The sequence below is a fragment of the Chrysemys picta genome, chromosome 16 (assembly GCF_011386835.1).
Source record: "Chrysemys picta bellii isolate R12L10 chromosome 16, ASM1138683v2, whole genome shotgun sequence".
NCBI lineage: Eukaryota > Metazoa > Chordata > Testudines > Emydidae > Chrysemys > Chrysemys picta.
In genome coordinates, this window is record NC_088806.1 from 1,361,957 (window position 1) to 1,382,036 (window position 20,080).

Here is a 20,080-nt window from a genome sequence, read left to right on the forward strand (position 1 = left end):
ATACACCCCCCCCCAATAATACTGAGGTATCAACGTCCTCATGACATGCTCAGCTCACAGTATTCTCTAGAAATAATATGCTTGACCAAAAAGTACCCCCCCCCCAGTAATACTTGGGGATATATACTAGACACCCAATGTCCCTTACAACTAATCCCCAGGGGGTACATATTCTGTGAACAGCACCACACGTGACTCATACTTGGGGACGAGGGTACATAGTATGGCCACCCAATACTCAGGGATCAATATCCCCATGGCATGCTTGGCTCATGGTGTCCCCAGGAAATAACACCCTGGTGAAAATAGTAAAATACTCCACACATATGAATAATAAAGCACCCACTGTGGCCTAGAAATAATCCCCCCCTCCCTGGGATAAATACTCCAGGGAAGCACCACTCAAATATTACCTGTGGATCAATACTCTGCACATATTGCCGCTTACAAATAATACCCCAGGGGATAAATTCTCAGTGGACAGTACCACCCATAAATAATACTCTAGGATCAATCTTCAGCACAGTGTCCTCTACATGTATCCAGGGAGGGAATAAATACTCCATACGCTCCCCAGAAATAATACTCAGGAATCAATCTTCAATCACTAACATCTCTTGAGAAATAACACTTAGAGGTCAAGGTCAATCTTAAATTGCCAGTGCTGGCACTTAGAAGTACCAGGAGATTAATACTCAATAACCAATGCTGCCCCCTCAGACAAAATGGGAGATTAATATTCAACAACCACCATCACCCTCCTCAGAAATAGTACTTGGAGGTTGAGCCTCAATCATTGTGGATTAACACTCAACCAATACCACCTCTGCAGACATAATACTCGGCATTAATAATCAACTGCCAACATTGCTTCCTTCAGAAATAATACTTCGGGGAGTTGATCTTCAACTATCAATGCCTCCCCTCAGCAATAATACTCGGTGTGACGTTACACTCTGTATGAAGTTATCAAAATATGCTAACGAGTGTGAATATAATGTAACTGGAATATGCTTCATGCAAAAGGTCTCTTGTAAGGTATCATTACAAATCTTGTAATCTACTGAGTGTGGTCATCCTATTTTTATAAGTATATCATTCTTGGCCCACACTTTGCATAATTACAATAGGCCCCCAGAGTTATATTGAATATTTCTAGTTTCAGATACAAGAGTGATACACTTATACAAATAGGATGATCACACTCAGTAGATTATAAGCTTTGTAATGATACCTTACAAGTGACCTTTTGCACGAAGCAGATTCCAGTAACGTTATATTCACACTCATTAGCATATTTTCATAACATCATACGGAGTGCAACATCACACTCGGGATTAATCCACAACAGCTAATGGTGCTCTTTCCGAAATAATACTTGGCGATCAGTGCTCAACCACCAATGCTGTCCTCTCAGAAAGAATACTCCGGGAATTAATACTCCTAATGCCTCGACATCCCTGATTTAACCACTAGACCCCCCCAACCCCAAGCTGGGGAGAGAACCCAGGAGTCCTGGTGCCCAGCCCCACTGCTTTAACCCCCTGTCTCGGAGTGTGGGGGGGACACAAGGCCCCACACCCCCGGCTTCCTGCGATTCACCGTGACTCTCAGCCAGCCAGTAAAGCAGAAGGTTTATTTAGACGACAGGAACACAGTCCATGACAGGTCTTGCAGGTACAGACAACAGGACCCCCTCAATTAGGTCCATCTTGGGGTCCCAGGGGCACCACAGCCCCGTTGGGGAGGTCAGAGCCCCGTCCGGGCTCCCCTCCATTACCTGCCAGCTCCTGAAACTCCAACTCCCTCCAGCATCTCCTCCCCCAGCCTTTGTCCAGTTTCCTGGGCCAAGGTGTCACCTGGCCTCTAACCCCTTCCTGGGTTCTCATGTTACATGCTCAGGTATTCTCCGGTCAGTCTCCCACCCCCAGTGCAGACCGTCCTAGCCACACTCCCCTGCAACCTTCCCAGCCAACACTCCCCACTCAGCATTCACAGACCACAGTAAGAACAGTCCCAGTTCGTCACATCTCTCCCCCACTTCGAGACCGAACTGAGCAGGGTCACTTCAGCCAGTGACCTGGGGAAGTTCGAACCTACCCATGTTCCCATGGATGCTCAAACATCCCTCCCATTCCTTGGTGAGAATTACACCAGGCCCCTCCAGTTTCACGCCCCCCCCCCTTAGGTCGGGGGTGCTCGATGGCACTCATAGTTCGCCTGTGGGAAGGTTTATGCGGCCTGTGCCCTTTTCCCACCCCAATACCCCTGGGGTTCCAACTGGGCTGGGGTCTTCTCCCAGCGCTCCAGTCTACAGGTCTGTGATTCGGGCTCTCTTCATTCAGAGCCCCACTTTTGACCTTGGCCACCCTCTGGAAAGGCTCCTCTATGCTGGGCAAGGGTCCTAAAGCCGTTTTCCCCTTGTCCCGGGCCTTCCTCCCCCTCTGACAGGGGTCACAGGATCGGCAGTACTGTCGGACAGTAACAAAGACCCCAGGCCAGTAAAAGCTCCGTAGCAGCCTCTGCTGGGTACGCCAGGTTCCCTGGTGCCCTGAGAGGGGAATGTCATGGGTCCCGTACAGCAGCTGGCGGCAATACTTCTGGGGTACCACCATCTGCCTCCTGATCCCCCCTGACTCCATTTTCCCTGGGGGAGCCCATTCTCGGTACAGGAACCCCTTCTCCCACAGGAACCTTTTCCGGCCACCTCTCCCCATGGTCTGTACTGCACTGGGGTCGGCCAGGTCCCTTATCTTCCGCAAGGAGGGATCTTTCTGCAACTCGGCCTGGAACTCAGCAGCTGGGACAGGGATGGCCACCTGCTCTCTCTCGCCAGCTGGGTCTGAAGCCGCAGCCTCCCTGAGCCATGTCCCTGGGCGTTCCTTCTGTGACGAAGTGGGGGGTTTTGCACCCTCCCCATCAGGTTAGGGTCCTGCGCCTCAGGCAAGGTACCCTCCCCGTTGTCAGGGCGCAGTGCCCCTTGCCGGCTCTGGCTATGGGTCACGACCAGGGCACCCTGGGGGTTGCTTAATCAGTCCTCCAGGTCCCTCCCCATTAGCACCTCAGTGGGCAAATGGTGGTGCACCCCCACTTCCTTGGGGCCCTCGGCCCCCCACTTCAGGTGTACCCTCATAGGCACCTTGAATGGGGTCCCGCCCACCCCTGTCAGGGTTAGATAGGTGTTGGGCAGCACCTGATCTGGGGCCACCACCTCGGGCCGGGCCAGCGTCACCTCAGCGCCCGTGTCCCAGTATCCATTGACATTCCTCCCATCCACCTCCAGGGGAACGAGGCACTCACTCCGCAGGGACCGCCCCACGTCCACCCTGTAAACGGAGAACCTTGAGTCCAGAGCATCCAGCCCCCAAGAGGAGCTGGCCTGGGACCCTCCTCCCGCCTGAGCCGTTGGGAAGCTGTCAGCCCCCCTTCCCTGGGAATGCTGCCCCTCATCCGTCTGGGTCTCTATCCAGTCAACCCTCTGTGGGTTCAGTTTGCTCAGTCTGTCCCTGAGCCTGGGGCACTGGGCCCATATGTGGCCTCTTTGGCCACAGTAATAGCAGCCCATGTCCCGTGGGACCCCTCGAGCCAGTCGGTTGGTCCTGATGCTGGGTGTTCCCCTTGGGAGGGGGTTCTCCATGTTTCCCCTTTGGGAGGTCCCAGGGTCACTCTCTTCCAGCATCGTGGCAGGCCTGTTCTGTCGGTCTGATAAGCTGCCTTTAATTCTGGCAGCTATGTGTAGTAGCAACCGCCTGAAAACAAAAATACAGACATTTCAAATTGTATTTGGACAAACCGATGAGTCTGATGATTGATCCCACACAGACGGGTTTAGGATCAGGGGAAATGGATGTGGTAACACCACAGCATGATTATTTTCAGTGGCTCAAACAATTACAAGAGGACAAATTGACCTTGCAATACCGGATTAATGAGGCCATTGATAAAATGAATAACAAGCTCCATAAACAGAAAGCTGGTAACTCCCAGCTCTGGGAGGCCGGGGATCTGGTCATGTATTTAAAATTGGGTAGAAGGGAGCATAATTTGGAATCTAAATGGATAGGTCCATATTCCATTGTGGACCGGCTTAGCCCTTTGGTGTACCGAATAGATAAAGAGGGAAAGCTAAAATGGGTTCATGTCTCGCAACTAAAATTGTTTTCCTAAGCTACAGATACCAACGTTACTAACAAAAACGGAACACGCTGTGGCAGAGACCGAGCAGGGTCTGCCGTGGTGGGAGCACTGTGCTAATTTGTCTCCAAGCTTCTATCTTTCAGGCTCTGAACCAGAACATCAGGAGAGCTGGTACCAGCTGAAGAGTGATAAAATACCATGGTTATAGTGTCACGACAAAGTCTGTGTTGCATGTTCTGTGTCTGTGTCTGTCTCTGGTGGGTGTCCTGTGCTAGCATTGGGTCCAGAGAAAGAGGGGATACTCAATCACATCCACCTCTGTCTGAAAGACTTTGGTCCCCAATGCATCAGGTTTATTTATTCTTTGTTTATTTTTTGTTAGGTTCTCTAATCATTTTGTTGTTGATTTTTGTTATTGATACATTTGTATTGTTAGTTACATTTGCTTGTATTATTAATTCCACACTTTCCTCTATGCACCCTGGTTCTACTTCTCCAAGCCCTATAAGGTAGTTCTTGGGCCCCCATAACCTGTAAGACTTTGGCCCATAATTGTAGGGCTCCATCTTTCAGGTCCCCAGAGACCTCTTGAGAACAACTGTTAGGAATAGGGGATTCTGCAACATTTTAGCAACTGAATGTTAGTTTAAGTCCAAATCAGCTTAACCTTGCATGACAACTGTGGTACTCCTACAAAATCTTATTTGTTGTGTGTGCTTAAGAAGGTCCTAACCTCAGTGACTTTTATTGTTTGATGGCTATTGCAGCATCAAACTTGGGCCTCATTTTGTTTGTCAATGTACCCAATACATAGATTTAAAAGAGACACACAAGATTTAAATTGTGACCACTCAAGAATTGTTCTTGAGAGGTCAAAAGCGGGACAATGTAGATACATCTCTGTGTTAAGCCTTGATATAATATTATAGCCCCTAAGGATAGTTAAAGTAGAAGAAAAATGTCTTTTTGCTAGCAGGTTTCAGAGTAGCAGCCGTGTTAGTCTGTATCCGCAAAAAGAAGAACAGGAGTACTTGTGGCACCTTAGAGACTAACAAATTTATTAGAGCATAAGCTTTCGTGGACTACAGCCCACTTCTTTGGATCCGAAGGTATTGGTAAATAAGAGTAAAGAGATAAGCATTGCTGTTTTAGTCCCAATAGGAGGTTGGGTATACTAGAAAATGTTTAAATGTACCCATCCCTAAGGGCATCTAGCTGGGTTTGGGTACTAATGGCCAGACATTTCCATTTCCATTTACTCATAGACTCATAGACTCATAGACTTTGAGGTCAGAAGGGACCATTATGATCATCTGGTCTGACCCCCTGCATGCTGCAGGCCATAAAACCGTCCCTACCCCTTCCCTGGACTCTGCTGTTGAAGTCCCCAATCCTGTTTTTAGTGACTTCAATCGGCAGAGACCCTCCTGCTAGAGATCCCTGCCCCATGCTGCAGAGGAAGGCGAAAAACCTCCAGAGGCTCAGCCAATCTGCCCTGGAGGAAAATTCCTTCCCGACCCCAAATATGGCGATCAGTAGAACCCCGAGCATATAGGCAAGAGTCTCCAGCCTGACCCCTGTTAGCCATTATACTATTTACCCACCATTGCTTGGCTTTCCTTGACTACTATGTTTTACCATTAAACCATTCCCTCCATAAACTTATCTAACTTAATCTTAAAACCAGACAGGTCCGTCGCCCCCACCGTTTCCCTCGGAAGGCCGTTCCAATATTTCACCCCTCTGACGGTCAGAAACCTACGTCTAATTTCAAGCCTGAACTTCCCCACGGCCAGTTTATATCCATTCGTTCTCATGTCCACATTAGTACTAAGCTGGAATAATTCTTCTCCCTCCCTTGTATTAATCCCTCTAATATATTTAAAGATAGCAATCATATCCCCCCTCAGCCTTCGCTTTGTCAGACTAAACAACCCAAGCTCCTCTAGTCTCCTTTCATACGACAGGTTTTCCATTCCTCTGATCTGCTTCTGCAGCAGAGGTTTGCAAATCTTGGTGCAGTTCCTTGTTTTCATTTTTACATCCAGCCAATTGAAGGAATACCTCATTACAGGTTTTCCATAGAAGCCAAACTGCAGCTGCTTCCTTTGTTTTTGGAGTTGAGGGTTTATATATCAATATGTACCGAGCCCATTTATCTTCTAGGTCTGAAATTGTGTGGACATCAGCTAACACTTGATCAGACCAAGGGCTGTGTCCCTGAATTTTTGCAAGATGTGTTCAAAAGGAGTAACATCTTTTACAAATGCCAATTTCTCAGTCTCCTCTCTGGGAGCCTTCTTAAAAGACTGTTGATCTTTAAACATTTTCTAGTATACCCAACCTCCTATTGGGACTAAAACAGCAATGCTTATCTCTTTACTCTTATTTACCAATACCTCTTTTCCTGGAGCGAGAAAGCTATTTCTCCTCCCTTCTTTCTATTGCCGGCGACTCTACAGACCGGGGGAGTGAGAAAGCTACTTCTCCTCCTCTCTTTACTTGGCCTTCTACCACCGGGGGTGTGCACACCTTAATAATTGATTACTTATTAATACTTTTCAAGATTTGTGATCCCTTTTCCATACTTCTCAGTATTTCATTACTCAATAAATGCTCGTGGTACCTTTCCCCCTTTCGCAATTCTCCACCAAAATGTTGTACTTAAAGTACTGCGCAGGATCTTTTCTGGGGGAACAAGGCAAAACGCCACATTTATTAGTAATACGTGTATTCGTTAACACTGTATCATACGCATATGATATCTATATATAGTACACTCACACACACACACACACACACAAGCACACTCTGTCTTGTTGTTACCAACTAGCTGCTCCCTTTAACTGCACTGGCCAGGCAAGTTAGATGGGGGAGGGGTGGAGCCGGGCTTCTGCCGATCCGGATCGATGCTCCGACATTGACGAGACGAGACCCGGGGTCCTGTGCAAGACACCTCACTTTTATAGCCGCTTCCCTCTCGTGCAAATGTACAGATTCAAACTCCGTGTCTGTGTCCGTTGGTCCTTTGTGCTGCTTGTCTCTGGGGGTTGTCCCACTGCTGTTCAAAGAGGGTGTTTTCCAAAAGAAGGTGCTGGCTCCTAGCCCCCGAGGCCGTCAATATGTCTGATCAAAACAACAAGGAGTCTGGTGGTACCTTAAAGACTAACAGATTTATTTGGCCATAAGCTTTCATGGGTAAAAACCTCACTTCTTCGGATGCATAGAGTGAAAGTTACAGATGCAGGCATTATATACTGACACATGGAGAGCAGGGAGTTACTTCACAAGTGGAGAACCAGTGTTGACAGGGCCAATTCAATCAGGGTGGATGTAGTCCACTCCCAACAATAGATGAGGAGGTGTCAATTCCAGGAGAGGAAAAGCTGCTTCTGTAATGAGCCAGCCACTCCTGATACTTAATATAATACCCCCTGATACTTAATATGTCTGATCTTCTTTCATGAGCCCACTTGACAGGTTTTATTGTCCTTGGATTTGGCTTCCATCCCCTCTCCAAGGGTTGCAGCTGTCTGGAGGTGCTGTCTTCCTCATTCACACCTCGTTCATTCAATAGGGCAATTGATTAAGAGAGTGGGGGGGGGGGAAGATCTTATTCTACTGCTAGCAAAAAGACATTTTTCTTCTACTTTAACTATCCTTAGGGGCTATAATATTATATCAAGGCTTAACACAAAGTTTTCTATAAGTTTTTCTACATAGGGATCTGATACAAAGTTCATATATATAGGGATCTGATACAAAGTGAAAATAGCTTAATACAGAGTTATACAAAATAGCCTAATACAGAGATTTATCTACAGTTCCTTTGGGACTCCTCCCAGTTATCCCCGGCCCGACTGTTCACACACTCGTCGGCCAGCTGGCCTGCGTGCTGTGGGTTCTCTGGCTTTTGGTCCATCAACCATCGCCTCAGGTTGGATGGTCACTGCTCATACACGTGCTCCAGCACGAATAGGTCAAGCAGGTCCTCTATAGTTTGGGCCCCAGCTGTCCACTTGCGGGCATACCCCTGCGCCCGGTTGGCTAGTTGTAGGTATGTGACCTCACGGGTTTTACACTGACTCCAGAACCTTTTCCGGTACATCTCAGGGGTCAGCCCAAACTCGCGGAGCAGGGCCTTTCTGAACAGTTCGTAGTCCCCTGTCTCCGCCCCTTTCAGTCGGCTGTACACCTCCCTGGCTGTGGGGTCCAGTGAGGGGATGAGAAACTGGAGCCTGTCTGCAGGGTCAACCTGGAGCAGCTCGCAGGTATTCTCAAAGGCCGTCAGGAAGGTATCCATGTCCTCCCCCTCCTTACGCTGGGCCAGGAAGCACTGATCAAAGCTCTTTGCAGTCTTGGGTCCCCCCTCGCTCACCGCAGCCGGGGCCCCACTGCTCCTCGGCCTGGCCAGTTCCAGCTCATGCTGACGTTGGTCCCGCTCATGTTGTTTCTCCTTCTCTTCCTGCTCCTGCTTCAGTTCTTGCTGCCTTAACTCGAGCTCTTTCAGTCTCATCTCCCATTCACATTCCAGTCGCATCCATTCCAGGGACGGGGAGCTCTGCCGGGACGATCCCCTGCTGGCCACCGGGGTGACCCCGGTATTCGCTGGGTTTCCCCCAACCCCTCCCCTAGGCATAGGTAGGCTGGGTCTCGGGATGTCCTTGACAGCAGTCTGACCCCTCCCAGCCATGTCAGGCCCCAGGGCCCACGCTGCATCTGCCGGGCGGCTTCCCTCAGGGACAGGGCTCGGTTCATCCAAGCGATCCCTCTCCTCCAGCCGGGCAATGAGCTGTTCTTTGGTGGACCTCCCAATGCGCAGCCCCCTCTGCCTGCACAGCTCCACCAGGTCGCTCTTAAGGCGTTTAGCATCCATCCTCCGGCTGGTCACTCGCCGGCCTGTGCTCTCCGCTTTCCACCGTTCCCGGGGGACCCCTAGTGTGCCAGCCCTTCTTCAGGTCACCCCCTCTCTGCCAGGGTCGAGGTGCAGACTCCTCCGCCCCGGGACCGCTCACTGCGATCCCCCCGGGGGACCCTGTTACTGCAACAGTCCTTCTCTCTGGTCACACACTCCCAGGGGTCAATCACCCCCTGAACCATCTCTCTCCGACGCTTCAGCCCACCTGGTCCCCGCCAATCACCCTTCGTTTTACTGCTCCCCAGTCACTTACTGCAGGAAGTGCCATCCACGGGGTGCAGTACATCCCACCTCTGCCACCAGTTGTCATGGAGTGTGGGGGGAGCTGGGGAGAGAACCCAGGAGTCCTGGTGCCCAGACCCCCTGCTTTAACCCTCTGTCTCGGAGTGTGGGGGGACACAAGGCCCCACATCCCTGGCTTCCTGCGATTCACCATGACTCTCATCCAGCCAGTAAAGCAGAAGGTTTATTTAGACGACAGGAACACAGTCCAAGACAGGTCTTGCAGGCACAGACCACAGGACCCGCTCAGATAGGTCCATCTTGGGGTCCCAGGGGCACCACAGCCCCATTGGGGGGGGTCAGAGCCCCGTCCGGGCTCCCCTCCATTACCTGCCAGCTCCTGAAACTCCAACTCCCTCCAGCGTCTCCTCCCCCAGCCTTTGTCCGGGGCCAAGGTGTCACCTGGCCTCTAACCCCTTCCTGGGTTCTCATGTTACATGCTCAGGTATTCTCCGGTCAGTCTCCCATCCCCCAATGCAGACCGTCCTAGCCACACTCCCCTGCAACCTTCCCAGCCAACACTCCCATCCCAGCCAACACATTAAGAATAGTCCCAGTTCGTCACACACCCCAGACCCCACTCCCCTCCCGGGGCCAGGAAGAGAACCCAGGAGTCCTATGTAACCTATGTAGCGTAGAGGTGAGCCAATTACTGACCAGTTCTGTGCTATTGTTTTTCCACTCTCTGACAGTATTTGCCCAGACCAGGAATTCCCCTATCCTTGCCAAGAGACTACAGCTCGACATAGGCCCCTTCTTGATACTACGTTTGCGCCACAGCTCATAGGAGCCGAGAATTCACTTCCAAGCACTCCAGTACCTGTCGTTACCAGCTGGTGACCCACGCACGCAATTCATCATGTCAAACACCTGCGTGCGAATGACACGGCTCCGATCTGCTCCCTGCAGGGCCAGGCTGGATCGGGTGGGTGCTCCAGAGGGCTGCCAGTTTTGTACCTGACAGCTACCGCTCACTACCGCTCGCGCACAACGAGCTTCCAACTTCTACCTACGAGGGCACGGGGTGCCCATGCAGGGCCATCCGTCCGTCGTGTTTCCATGCCAGCTTCAAAACAGCTGCTCAGCATGGTTACCGACCATGGGTGCTGCTGCACCCCCGGCTTGACGTGGCTTCCATCGCATACAGAGTTGATAGTGTAGTTCAATGGGTCTCAGCACCCCCACTGTACAAATTGTTCCAGCCCCCCTGTTACCAGCTTCCCACGTCCCCGCTAGCATGCCGAGTCAGCAGCTGCTTCCCTGCCGTCGCTCAAGGCTGTGGACCGCTACCGCATCGGAGAGCGATTAGAAACCGCAGCTGGAACGAGTCCTCAGTGTTTTGGGGCTGACCACTGTGAAATAAGACAAAGAAAATGCGGGGGGGGGGGAACGCTGAGTCGCAGCCCCTCTGCTCTGCCCCGTGCGGGCTGGGGCAGTCACTCCAGGCTCAAAGCAATCTCTGGAAATGATTCCCATGCAAACAAGCCCCAGCAAGGTCCTGCAGTACCTTTTGCCACCCCTCACCCCCAGGCAGCGACCCGCTTCCTCTGCCTCCGTGGGGTGGAGCGGCTCACTGGAGGGGAGACTTGCGTGGGGTCAGAATAGGGGATCCCCAGCTCCAGGTACCTGCCAAGGAGACACACACCCCAGCAAAGCTTCCAGGGAAGAGATGCAGGGCCTTCGGCTCCTGAATTGCCCAGCGCTTCCAGGAGTACGTCTACACAGAGCCCACAGCCGTGGGGCCCATGCTGGAGCGTCCACACTGTCCTGTGAACCTGGCTGAACAATGGCTGGAGCTGGGTCTCACAGCCGTGTGAACGTGTCCACGCCTTCTGACCGGGGGCTGTGGCTCGAGCTGCGTCCACACTGCGAAATGCCAGGGCTTGGACCCGACTCACAGCAGGACTCAAGCCCTGAGCGCTCGCTGACCTGAGTCAGACTGATCAGCGTGTGGACGGAACGGGGGCTCGGGCGCAAACCGGAGTTGAAGTCCAGGCTTAGCGCGCAGTCTCTGTAGACACGCCCCAGCGCCCTGCTCCCATGTGGCTTTGCAGCTGAAACAGGACAGCCTCCCCAAGGGAAGGAAAGTGCTCTCCTGTTACAAGGTGGGGCGTGAACTCCTGTAAGTGCGTCGCTTGCTAGATGGCAGCACGGCCCGTGCAAATAAAAAGGGCCCAACTGTCTAGGAAGAAGACACTCACTAATCCTCTCCTAGGACTCCTGGGAGAGGAGTGTGGTCTCCTGATTAGAGCAGGGGGGGTGGCGAGAGCCAGCACCCGTGGGTGGCAATCTTGGCACAGTGGGTTTTGATCCTCAGACTGAACCGCGCTGCATGCTGCTACAATCACGTGCCTTCAGTTCTGTTTTGCACCAACTTCTATCCTTTCTGTGAGCTGGTTGGAAGGGTCTGGGGGGTGGCATGGTACCGGGCCTTGGCAGAGCCGTGGGGCAGGTGCGGGGAATGAACTCCCACTCTGGGATTCCTTTGCCTCCTTGTCTCAGACTTGGTTTCCCTTCTCCCCTGGCTGAGCCGAGAGAGGCCTTTCCCTGTCTCTTTGCTCCGTGGGGCACTCAGGCCTCAGGGGCCGAGACCCAGAGAAACGTGAACGTGCCGGAGTAACGCCGGGTGGCCTGGCAGCAAGGCGCAGAACAGGGAGCAGGCACGGGGTGTCGTTACTGACACCAGGGGAGAGAGCGCACCCTGCAGCACAGCACCCCCCAGCACCGTCTGGGGCATTGGGGTCAGGACTAGTGCCCCCTACGGCGCCCCCCACCCTGCAGATGGGTGCCCCCTAGAAATGTGAGACCTTGGGGGTGACAGCATCCCTGACTGAATCACCAATTCCATCTCCCAACAGCACCCTGGGGTTATTTGCTTAGAGCAACCCGACCCAATCCTATTTAGACTAATTACGTCATCTTATTCTTGACTAGGTGCTTTATTGTAGCGCCCAGGAGCCCCGGTCACGGGCCAGCACCCCACGGCGCTAGGCGCTGTACAAACACACCCTGTCTGAAAGAGCTCCCAACCTACGTCTCAGACGAGAGACAAGAGACGGCATCAGACAGGCAGGGGAAACAATGAGACATTACCAGACAGGAAGTGATCTCAGCCCACCAGCAGCCCCACGGTGCTCGACTTTTTCGCAGGCATGCGTGGCATCTATATTTTCATGATCTGCCCAATAAGCTCGCCGTGTTTCTCGAAGCGGCCCTGCAAACCGCAGGGCTCGGCCAGATTGCGTTTAAAACTAATGACCTGCAAGACAACATGTCAAATCACCACGCAGCAGCCCAGAAATCCCGGCAGGCATTCGTGCGACATGCCGAGAGGGAGCAGCCCCTGTTAAACCAGGGAGCCTGGAGTGTCCCCGAGTGGCAGGCGCTCCGATCGCGCTCCTTGGGGAGCCCCGGCCCGGATGCACACGACCAGGCCTAGGAGCATCTCAGCCCCGGAGGGACGCAGCCTCACCCTCGCCCGGCCCAGGGCTAAGGGGGGAAACCAAGGCACCGGGCGGGGACATGGCAAGTTAGTTTGCAGAGCTCCCGATGGAACTCAGGAGTCCTGGCTCCCAGCCCCCCCCTGCTCTAACCCACCAGCCCCCACTCCCCTCCCAGAGCCGGGGAGAGAACCCAGGAGTCCTGGTTCCCAGCCCCCCCTGCTCTAACCCACCAGCCCCCGCTCCCCTCCCAGAGCCAGGGAGAGAACCCAGGAGTCCCGGCTCCCAGCCCCCCCTGCTCTAACCCACCAGTCCCCACTCCCCTCCCAGAGCTGGGGAGAGAACCCAGGTGTCCTGGCTCCCAGCCCCCCCTGCTCTAACCCACCAGCCCCCGCTCCCCTCCCAGAGCTGGGGAGAGAACCCAGGAGTCCTGGCTCCCAGCCCCCGCTGCTCTAACCCACCAGCCCCTGCTCCCCTCCCAGAGCCGGGAAGAGAACCCAGGCGTCCGGGTTACTGGGGGGGGGGGAGGGGAGGAAGGGTAGCTCCTCCTCCTCTCGCGAGAGCTGGTAGCTCCCATGTTCCCGAGAGGAGCTGTAAACAGACAGAGGCAGAGGGGGACCCTGGTTCCTGACCCAGCTCTGCTCTAGGGGGCAGACCCCCTGTTCCTCCATGAGCCAGCCCTGACCGGGGAGGCACCCCGCCAGCCCCACAGGTCAGTGAGAGGGCCCCCCCCCTTGTACACCAGCTAGATCGGGGGCCCTGCTGCTGGGCAGGGGGGCTGAGAGAAGGGATCCCCCATCTGGTGAGGGGGTGCTGCAGGGCTTTGGGGGGAGAGAGAAGGGATCCCCATTTGGGGAGAGGGTCCTGTGGGGACTGGGGGCTCAGACAGAGGGGACCATACCCAGCCCCCCAGCCCAGCCAGGAGAGGGGGTAATGCCAAGGGTGCGTCTCAGCACCGGGCGAGGGGTCCCTGGGTAACCGGCCGCCCCACCCCAGAGGTGGGCGCATCTCAGCGCCGGGCGAGGGGTCCCTGGGTAACCGGCTGCCCCGCCCCAGAGGTGGGCGCATCTCAGCGCCGGGCGAGGGGTCCCTGGGTAACCGGCCGCCCCGCCCCAGAGGTGGGCGCATCTCAGCGCCGGGCGAGGGGTCCCTGGGTAACCGGCCGCCCCGCCCCAGAGGTGGGCGCATCTCAGCGCCGGGCGAGGGGTCCCTGGGTAACCGGCCGCCCCGCCCCAGAGGTGGCTGCGTCTCCGCGCCTGGCGAGGGGTCGCTGGGTAACCGACCGCCCCACCCCAGAGGTGGGCGCGTCTCAGCGCCGGGCAAGGGATCCCTGGGGAACCGGCCGCCCCGCCCCAGAGGTGGCTGAATCTCAGCGCCGGGCGAGGGGTCCCTGGGTAACCGGCCGCCCCGCCCCAGAGGTGGGCGCGTCTCCGCGCCGGGCGAGGGGTCACTGGGTAACCAGCCGCCCCGCCCCAGAGGTGGGCGCGTCTCCGCGCCTGGCAAGGGGTCCCTGGGTAACCAGCCGCCCCGCCCCAGAGGTGGGCGCGTCTCCGCACCGGGCGAGGGGTCCCTGGGTAACCAGCCGCCCCGCCCCAGAGGTGGGCGCGTCTCCGCACCGGGCGAGGGGTCACTGGGTAACCAGCTGCCCCGCCCCAGAGGTGGGCGCGTCTCCGTGCCGGGCGAGGGGTCACTGGGTAACCAGCTGCCCCGCCCCAGAGGTGGGCGCGTCTCAGCGCCGGGTTGGTGAGCTAGTGGTGCTCCCAAGTGCTGTGTACACATCCCCTCTCCCCCTAAAGTGAGCAGGGCTGAGACAGGAGCCCAGGGAGCTCCCCCAACCCATGGCCCCCCCCCACACAGCTCCCCTCACACCCCTGCACTAGCATAGGGAAAAGGGGCTCAGTTGGCGTGACCCCTTCAGCCCTCGGGCTGGCAGCGTGGGCTAGCGGGCATGGCCTGAGATTCGGGCTGCCCAGATTCTCTTCCCAGCTCAGCCACTGACCTGCTAGGCAAGTCCCGGCACCTCCGTGCCTCAGTTTCCCCACCCCACCCGTGGTCCATCTCGCTGAGTGAGACCGTAAGCTTTCACGGCAGGGACAGCCCCATGTGTCTGCTGTGCCCGGCCCCATGGGTACCCCAATCTTAGAACTGGACTGAGACCCTCTGAACTCATGTCCCCCGGGGAATTCCCCCTCAGGCCTGGCCCTGCCCACTTCCCAGCCCGCCTGGTGCCAGCTCTTCGCTCCCGCTCCTGAACTTCGCTCCATGCTTCGGAGCCCCTGGCAGGCGGGCCGCTGCGCCCTGCGCCAGGCTAAGCCAAGCGCCTCCCGGCCTGGGCCAGGACACCAAGAGCGTCGGCCTCTGGTCCACGCCCAGACCTGTTCGGGCAGGGCTCCCCCAGCTCCCGCCAGCCCCGCGTCATACCATCTCATCAAGAGGGAGCTGGGAGCCAGGACTCCTGGGTTCTCTCCCCGGCTCGGGGAGGGGAGTGGGGGCTGGGGGTTCAGAGCGGGGGGGGGGGCTGGGAGCCAGGACTCATGGGTTCTCTCCCGGGCTCTGGGAGGGGAGTGGGGGCTGGTGGTTAGAGCAGGGGGGGCTGGGAGCCAGGACTCCTGGGTTCTGTCCCAGAGGGGAGTGGGGTCTAGTGGGTTAGAGGAGGAGCGATGGCCCGTTGACCCTGGCCGGGATCCGACCCCCCTTGATCCCACGGGGCGACGGCCGATGGACCCTGGCTGGGATCTGGGCCTCTGCTTACCTCGGTGCCGCTGTCAGGGGTTCGCTGCCGGTGCCTGTCTCCCGTCCCCCTGCCGCGGCGCTGCCTCGTGGCCAGTGAATGGGCCCTTTGTCCTGGCTACGAGCCCCGGGGCCGTCTCTCCATGCGGCCGCCCTCCGGGGACGCGAGGCGGGGGGCAGCTCCGAGACTCCGACGGGGCCGGGGTGGGTGCTAACCACCCTGCCCCTCTGACACCTTGGAGGGACAGGGTCTGCTCCCAGCTCTGGCACTGACCGTGCCTCGGTTTACCCCCTGGGATGGTTTCTGACGGGGGGTCTCACACGCTGGGCTCCCCCCTCTCCCCCTTGCAGGGCTCCGCCGGCCGCGAGGATGCGGCCCGAGCGCGCCTTCCCCAGCCCTGTCACCGCCCTCCTGCTCCGGGCCTGTCTGCTGCTCCCCCCCACAGACGCCTACATCCACGCGGTGAGTGGCCGAGGGCTTGGCCTGGCCTGGCGCCGGGCCCAGGGGGGAGTGGGGAGATTTTGGGGGCAGGGACCCAGGGAGCGGTTAGATGGGGTGGGGGAAACCGGAGCCTTCCTCGTGCCACCCTGATCCTTCTCCCCCCGCACCCTGCAGGTGACGGATCACAACTCCAGCATGGACTTCTCGGACCTGCCCGCCCTCTTCGGGGCCCTGCTGCCCAGGGAAGGACTTGTGGTGCGTAGCTGGCGCTTGGGAAGCAAGGTCCAGGGGGCTGGTGGTTAGAGCAGGGGGGCTCCAGGATGCCTGGGTTCTCTCCCCGGCTTTGGGAGGGGAGTGAGGGCTGGTGGGTCAGAGCAGGGGGGGCTGGGAGCCAGGACTCCTGGGTTCTCTCCCCGGCTCTGGGAGGGGAGTGGGGGCTGGTGGGTTAGAGCAGGGGAGGCTGGGAGCCCGGACTCCTGGGTTCTCTCCCGGGCTCTGGGAGGGGAGTGGGGGCTTGTGGGTCAGAGCAGGGGGCTGGGAGCCAGGACTCCTGGGTTCTGTTCTCGGCTCATCCTGCCTGGCTGCAGGCCTGTGGTGTATTGACTCTGATGTCCTGCTTTGCTCCAGGGCTACTTGGTGGAGGCCAGGCCCAGCAATGCCTGTCAGCCTATCGAGGGTCCCCCCAACTCCAGCAACGCCACCCGCTTCATCGCCCTCATCCGCAGATACGAGTGCAACTTCGACATCAAGGTGGGGGGGCCTAGGGGGCAGTGAGGGCTGGTGGGTTAGAGCGGGGGGGGGGGAAGGGGACTGGGAGCCAGGACTTCTGGGTTCTCTCCCGGGCTCTGGGAGGGGAGTGGGGGCTGGTGGGTTAGAGCAGGGGAGGCTGGGAGCCAGGACTCCTGGGTTCCCTCCCGGGCTCTGGGAGGGGAGTGGGGGCTGGTGGGTTAGAGCAGGGGAGGCTGGGAGCCAGGACTCCTGGGTTCTCTCCCGGGCTCTGGGAGGGGAGTGGGGGCTGGTGGGTTAGAGCAGGGGAGGCTGGGAGCCCGGACTCCTGGGTTCTCTCCCTGGCTGTTGGAGGGTGCTTTCCCCCCCTGACCCGTTCCCCCCCCGTCCCCAGGTGTGGCACGCGCAGCAGGCCGGGTTCGACGCCGCCGTGGTCCATAACACGGGCTCCGACAAACTGCTCAACATGGCCTGGAATGATGGTGAGTAGGGGAGGGGAGGGACTTTCCCTAGGCTCCGCCCCTGAGTTCTCCCATGGGACGGGGTTACTCTCGGGGTTCCCGCCCCCCATTTGCAGGCTGGATTGTGGCAGCTCCTAGCAGCAGGGGGCAGGAGTGAGACCCCCCACTACCAGGATCCCCCCAGCCTGTGCTCCCCATGCCACCTGCCTCCCCCAGGGAGAGCTCTGGGCAGAGGGAACCCAGTGTCCAAAGGGCGACCGTGCCCCGGGTGTGGGTCGGGGCGTCCCCTGTGGGGCTGGCTGAGCCCCTCTGCCGTCTCTCTACCCCACAGAGAGGATCCAGGAGCAAATCGCCATCCCGTCAGTCTTCGTGGGGGAGACGGCCGCCGACTACCTGCGCTCCCTCTTCAGCTATGAGAAGGGGTAGGCACCTGCCCTCCGGCGGGGGGGGCGCGGCCCAGCCCCCCCCCCCTTCCTCTTGTCCCCTCGCAGCCCCTGAGCCCGGAGGAACCCCAGCGTGGGCCTGGTGCTCCCCCCCCACCCCCCCTCAGGACACATGTCTGTCACCTGCCTTGCTCTCCCTGGGTGCTCCATCAGTAGGGAGGGGAGTGGGGTCGAGGGGTTAGACCGGGGCGGAGGCTGGGAGCCAGGACTCCTGGGTTCTCTCCCCGGCTCTGGGAGGGGAGAGGGGACTGGTGGGTTAGAGCAGGGGGGGCTGGGAGCCAGGACACCTGGGTTCTCGCCCCGGCTCTGGGAGGGGAGTGGGGGCTGGTGGGTTAGAGCAGGGGGGGCTGGGAGCCAGGACGCCTGGGTTCTGCTCTGGAGGCACAGTGGGGGCTAGCGGCCAGCATCTCCGCCCTGACTGACCCCACTGTCTCCGGTCACCCAGCGCTCACATTATCCTGATCCCTGAGTACATCTTCCCGCTGGGTTATTATCTCATCCCCTTCACCGGCGTGGTCGGTATCATCATCGCCGTGATGTGCACCATCCTGGTGAGTGACATCCCACCGCACTGTGCGGGGCACAGGCTGGGAGCCAGGACTCCTGGGTTCTCTTCCCGGCTCTGGGAGCGGGGGGGGGGGGGGGGGGTCAGAGCAGTGGGGGCTGGGAGCCAGGACTCCTGGGTTCTCTCCCCGGCTCTGGGAGGGGAGTGGGGGCTGGCGGGTCAGAGCAGGGGCTGGGGGCCAGGACTCCTGGGTTCTCTCCCGGCTCTGGGAGGGGAGTGGGGGCTGGGGGGTTGGAGCGGGGGGGGGAGGGGAGGCTGGGGGGTCGGAGCAGGGAGGCTGGGGGCCAGGACTCCTGGGTTCTCTCCCGGCTCTGGGAGGGGAGTGGGGGCTGGGGGGTCGGAGCAGGGAGGGGCTGGGGGCCAGGACTCCTGGGTTTCTCTCCCGGCTCTGGGAGGGGAGTGGGGGCTGGGGGGTCGGAGCGGGGGGGGGGGAGGGGAGGCTGGGGGGTCGGAGCAGGGAGGCTGGGGGCCAGGACTCCTGGGTTCTCTCCCGGCTCTGGGAGGGGAGTGGGGCTGGGGGGTCGGAGCGGGGAGGCTGGGGGCCAGGACTCCTGGGTTCTCTCCCGGCTCTGGCAGGGGAGTGGGGGCTGGGGGGTCAGAGCGGGGGGGCTGGGGGGTCGGAGCGGGGAGGCTGGGGGCCAGGACTCCTGGGTTCTCTCCCGGCTCTGGCAGGGGAGTGGGGGCTGGGGGGTCAGAGCGGGGGGGCTGGGGGGTCGGAGCGGGGAGGCTGGGGGCCAGGACTCCTGGGTTCTCTCCCGGCTCTGGCAGGGGAGTGGGGGCTGGGGGGTCAGAGCGGGGGGGCTGGGGGGTCGGAGCGGGGAGGCTGGGGGCCAGGACTCCTGGGTTCTCTCCCGGCTCTGGCAGGGGAGTGGGGGCTGGGGGGTCAGAGCGGGGGGCTGGGGGGTCGGAGCGGGGGGGGGGGAAGTCCCGGACCCCCCTGACGCCCCCCGGTCTGTGCTGGCAGATCGTTCGCTGCGTGCAGCACCGCAAGAGGCTGCTGCGGAACCGGCTCTCCAAGGAGCAGCTGAGGAAAATCCCCGTCCACAAGTACAAGAAAGGTAACTGGCCACCAGGGGGCGCTGCCGCCCGCCACAGCCCACCCCGGACCTCGCCCTCCGGGAGTCAGGACCCCCAATGCCCCAGGGTGGCGCGGGGGCGCGGTGCTGCGGGGGGCGGGGAGGTCAGTGGAGGGCGCCCCAGGGTGGCGCCGGGGGCACGGTGCTGCGGGGGGCGGGGAGGTCAGTGGAGGGCGCCCCAGGGTGGCGGTGGGGGCGCGGTGCTGCGGGGGGCGGGGAGGTCGGTGAGGGCGCCCCAGGGTGGCGCCGGGGGCGCGGTGCTGCGGGGGGCGGGGAGGTCGGTGGAGGGCGCCCCAGGGTGGCGCCGGGGCGCGGTGCTGCGGGGAGGTCGGTGGAGGGCGCCCCAGGGTGGCGCCGGGGGGCGCGGTGCTGCGGGGGCGGGGAGGTCGGTGGAGGGCGCCCCAGGGTGGCGCCGGGGGGCGCGGTGCTGCGGGGGGCGGGGAGGTCGGTGGAGGGCGCCCCAGGGTGGCGCCGGGGGCGCGGTGCTGCGGGGGGCGGGGAGGTCGGTGGAGGGCGCCCCAGGGTGGCGCCGGGGGCGCGGTGCTGCGGGGGGCGGGGAGGTCGGTGGAGGGCGCCCCAGGGTGGCGCCGGGGGCACGGTGCTGCGGGGGGCGGGGAGGTCAGTGGAGGGCGCCCCAGGGTGGCGCCGGTGGCGCGGTGCTGCGGGGGGCGGGAGGTCAGTGGAGGGCGCCCCAGGGTGGCGCCGGGGGCACGGTGCTGCGGGGGGGCGGGAGCTCAGTGGAGGGCGCCCCAGGGTGGCGCCGGGGGGCGCGGTGCTGCGGGGGGCGGGGAGGTCGGTGGAGGGCGCCCCAGGGTGGCGCCGGGGGCGCGTGCTGCGGGGGGCGGGGAGGTCGGTGGAGG

At 59.3% G+C, this 20,080-nt stretch overlaps 2 protein-coding genes across 2 annotated transcripts in view; one reads left to right on the plus strand and one right to left on the minus strand.

The window, feature by feature from the left end:
* Positions 1 to 1,288: 1,288 nt before the first annotated feature.
* On the minus strand, positions 1,289 to 13,329 carry LOC135975922 (uncharacterized). The gene is made up of 2 exons (XM_065569304.1): positions 13,239 to 13,329; positions 1,289 to 12,596 (listed from the first exon to the last, which is right to left on the minus strand). The coding sequence occupies exon 2, from the start codon at positions 9,011 to 9,013 to the stop codon at positions 8,084 to 8,086; it is 930 nt and encodes a 309-aa protein (XP_065425376.1). The 5' UTR covers positions 9,014 to 12,596; positions 13,239 to 13,329; the 3' UTR covers positions 1,289 to 8,083.
* Positions 13,330 to 13,332: 3 nt separating this feature from the next.
* RNF167 (ring finger protein 167) overlaps positions 13,333 to 20,080 on the plus strand; it is a 13,382-nt gene continuing 6,634 nt past the window's right edge. The window contains 8 exon segments of the mRNA XM_065569303.1: positions 13,333 to 13,489; positions 15,859 to 15,970; positions 16,124 to 16,204; positions 16,577 to 16,699; positions 17,070 to 17,157; positions 17,468 to 17,558; positions 18,025 to 18,130; positions 19,109 to 19,202. Coding sequence (XP_065425375.1) covers positions 15,878 to 15,970; positions 16,124 to 16,204; positions 16,577 to 16,699; positions 17,070 to 17,157; positions 17,468 to 17,558; positions 18,025 to 18,130; positions 19,109 to 19,202 — 676 coding nt within the window. The 5' untranslated portion in view covers positions 13,333 to 13,489; positions 15,859 to 15,877.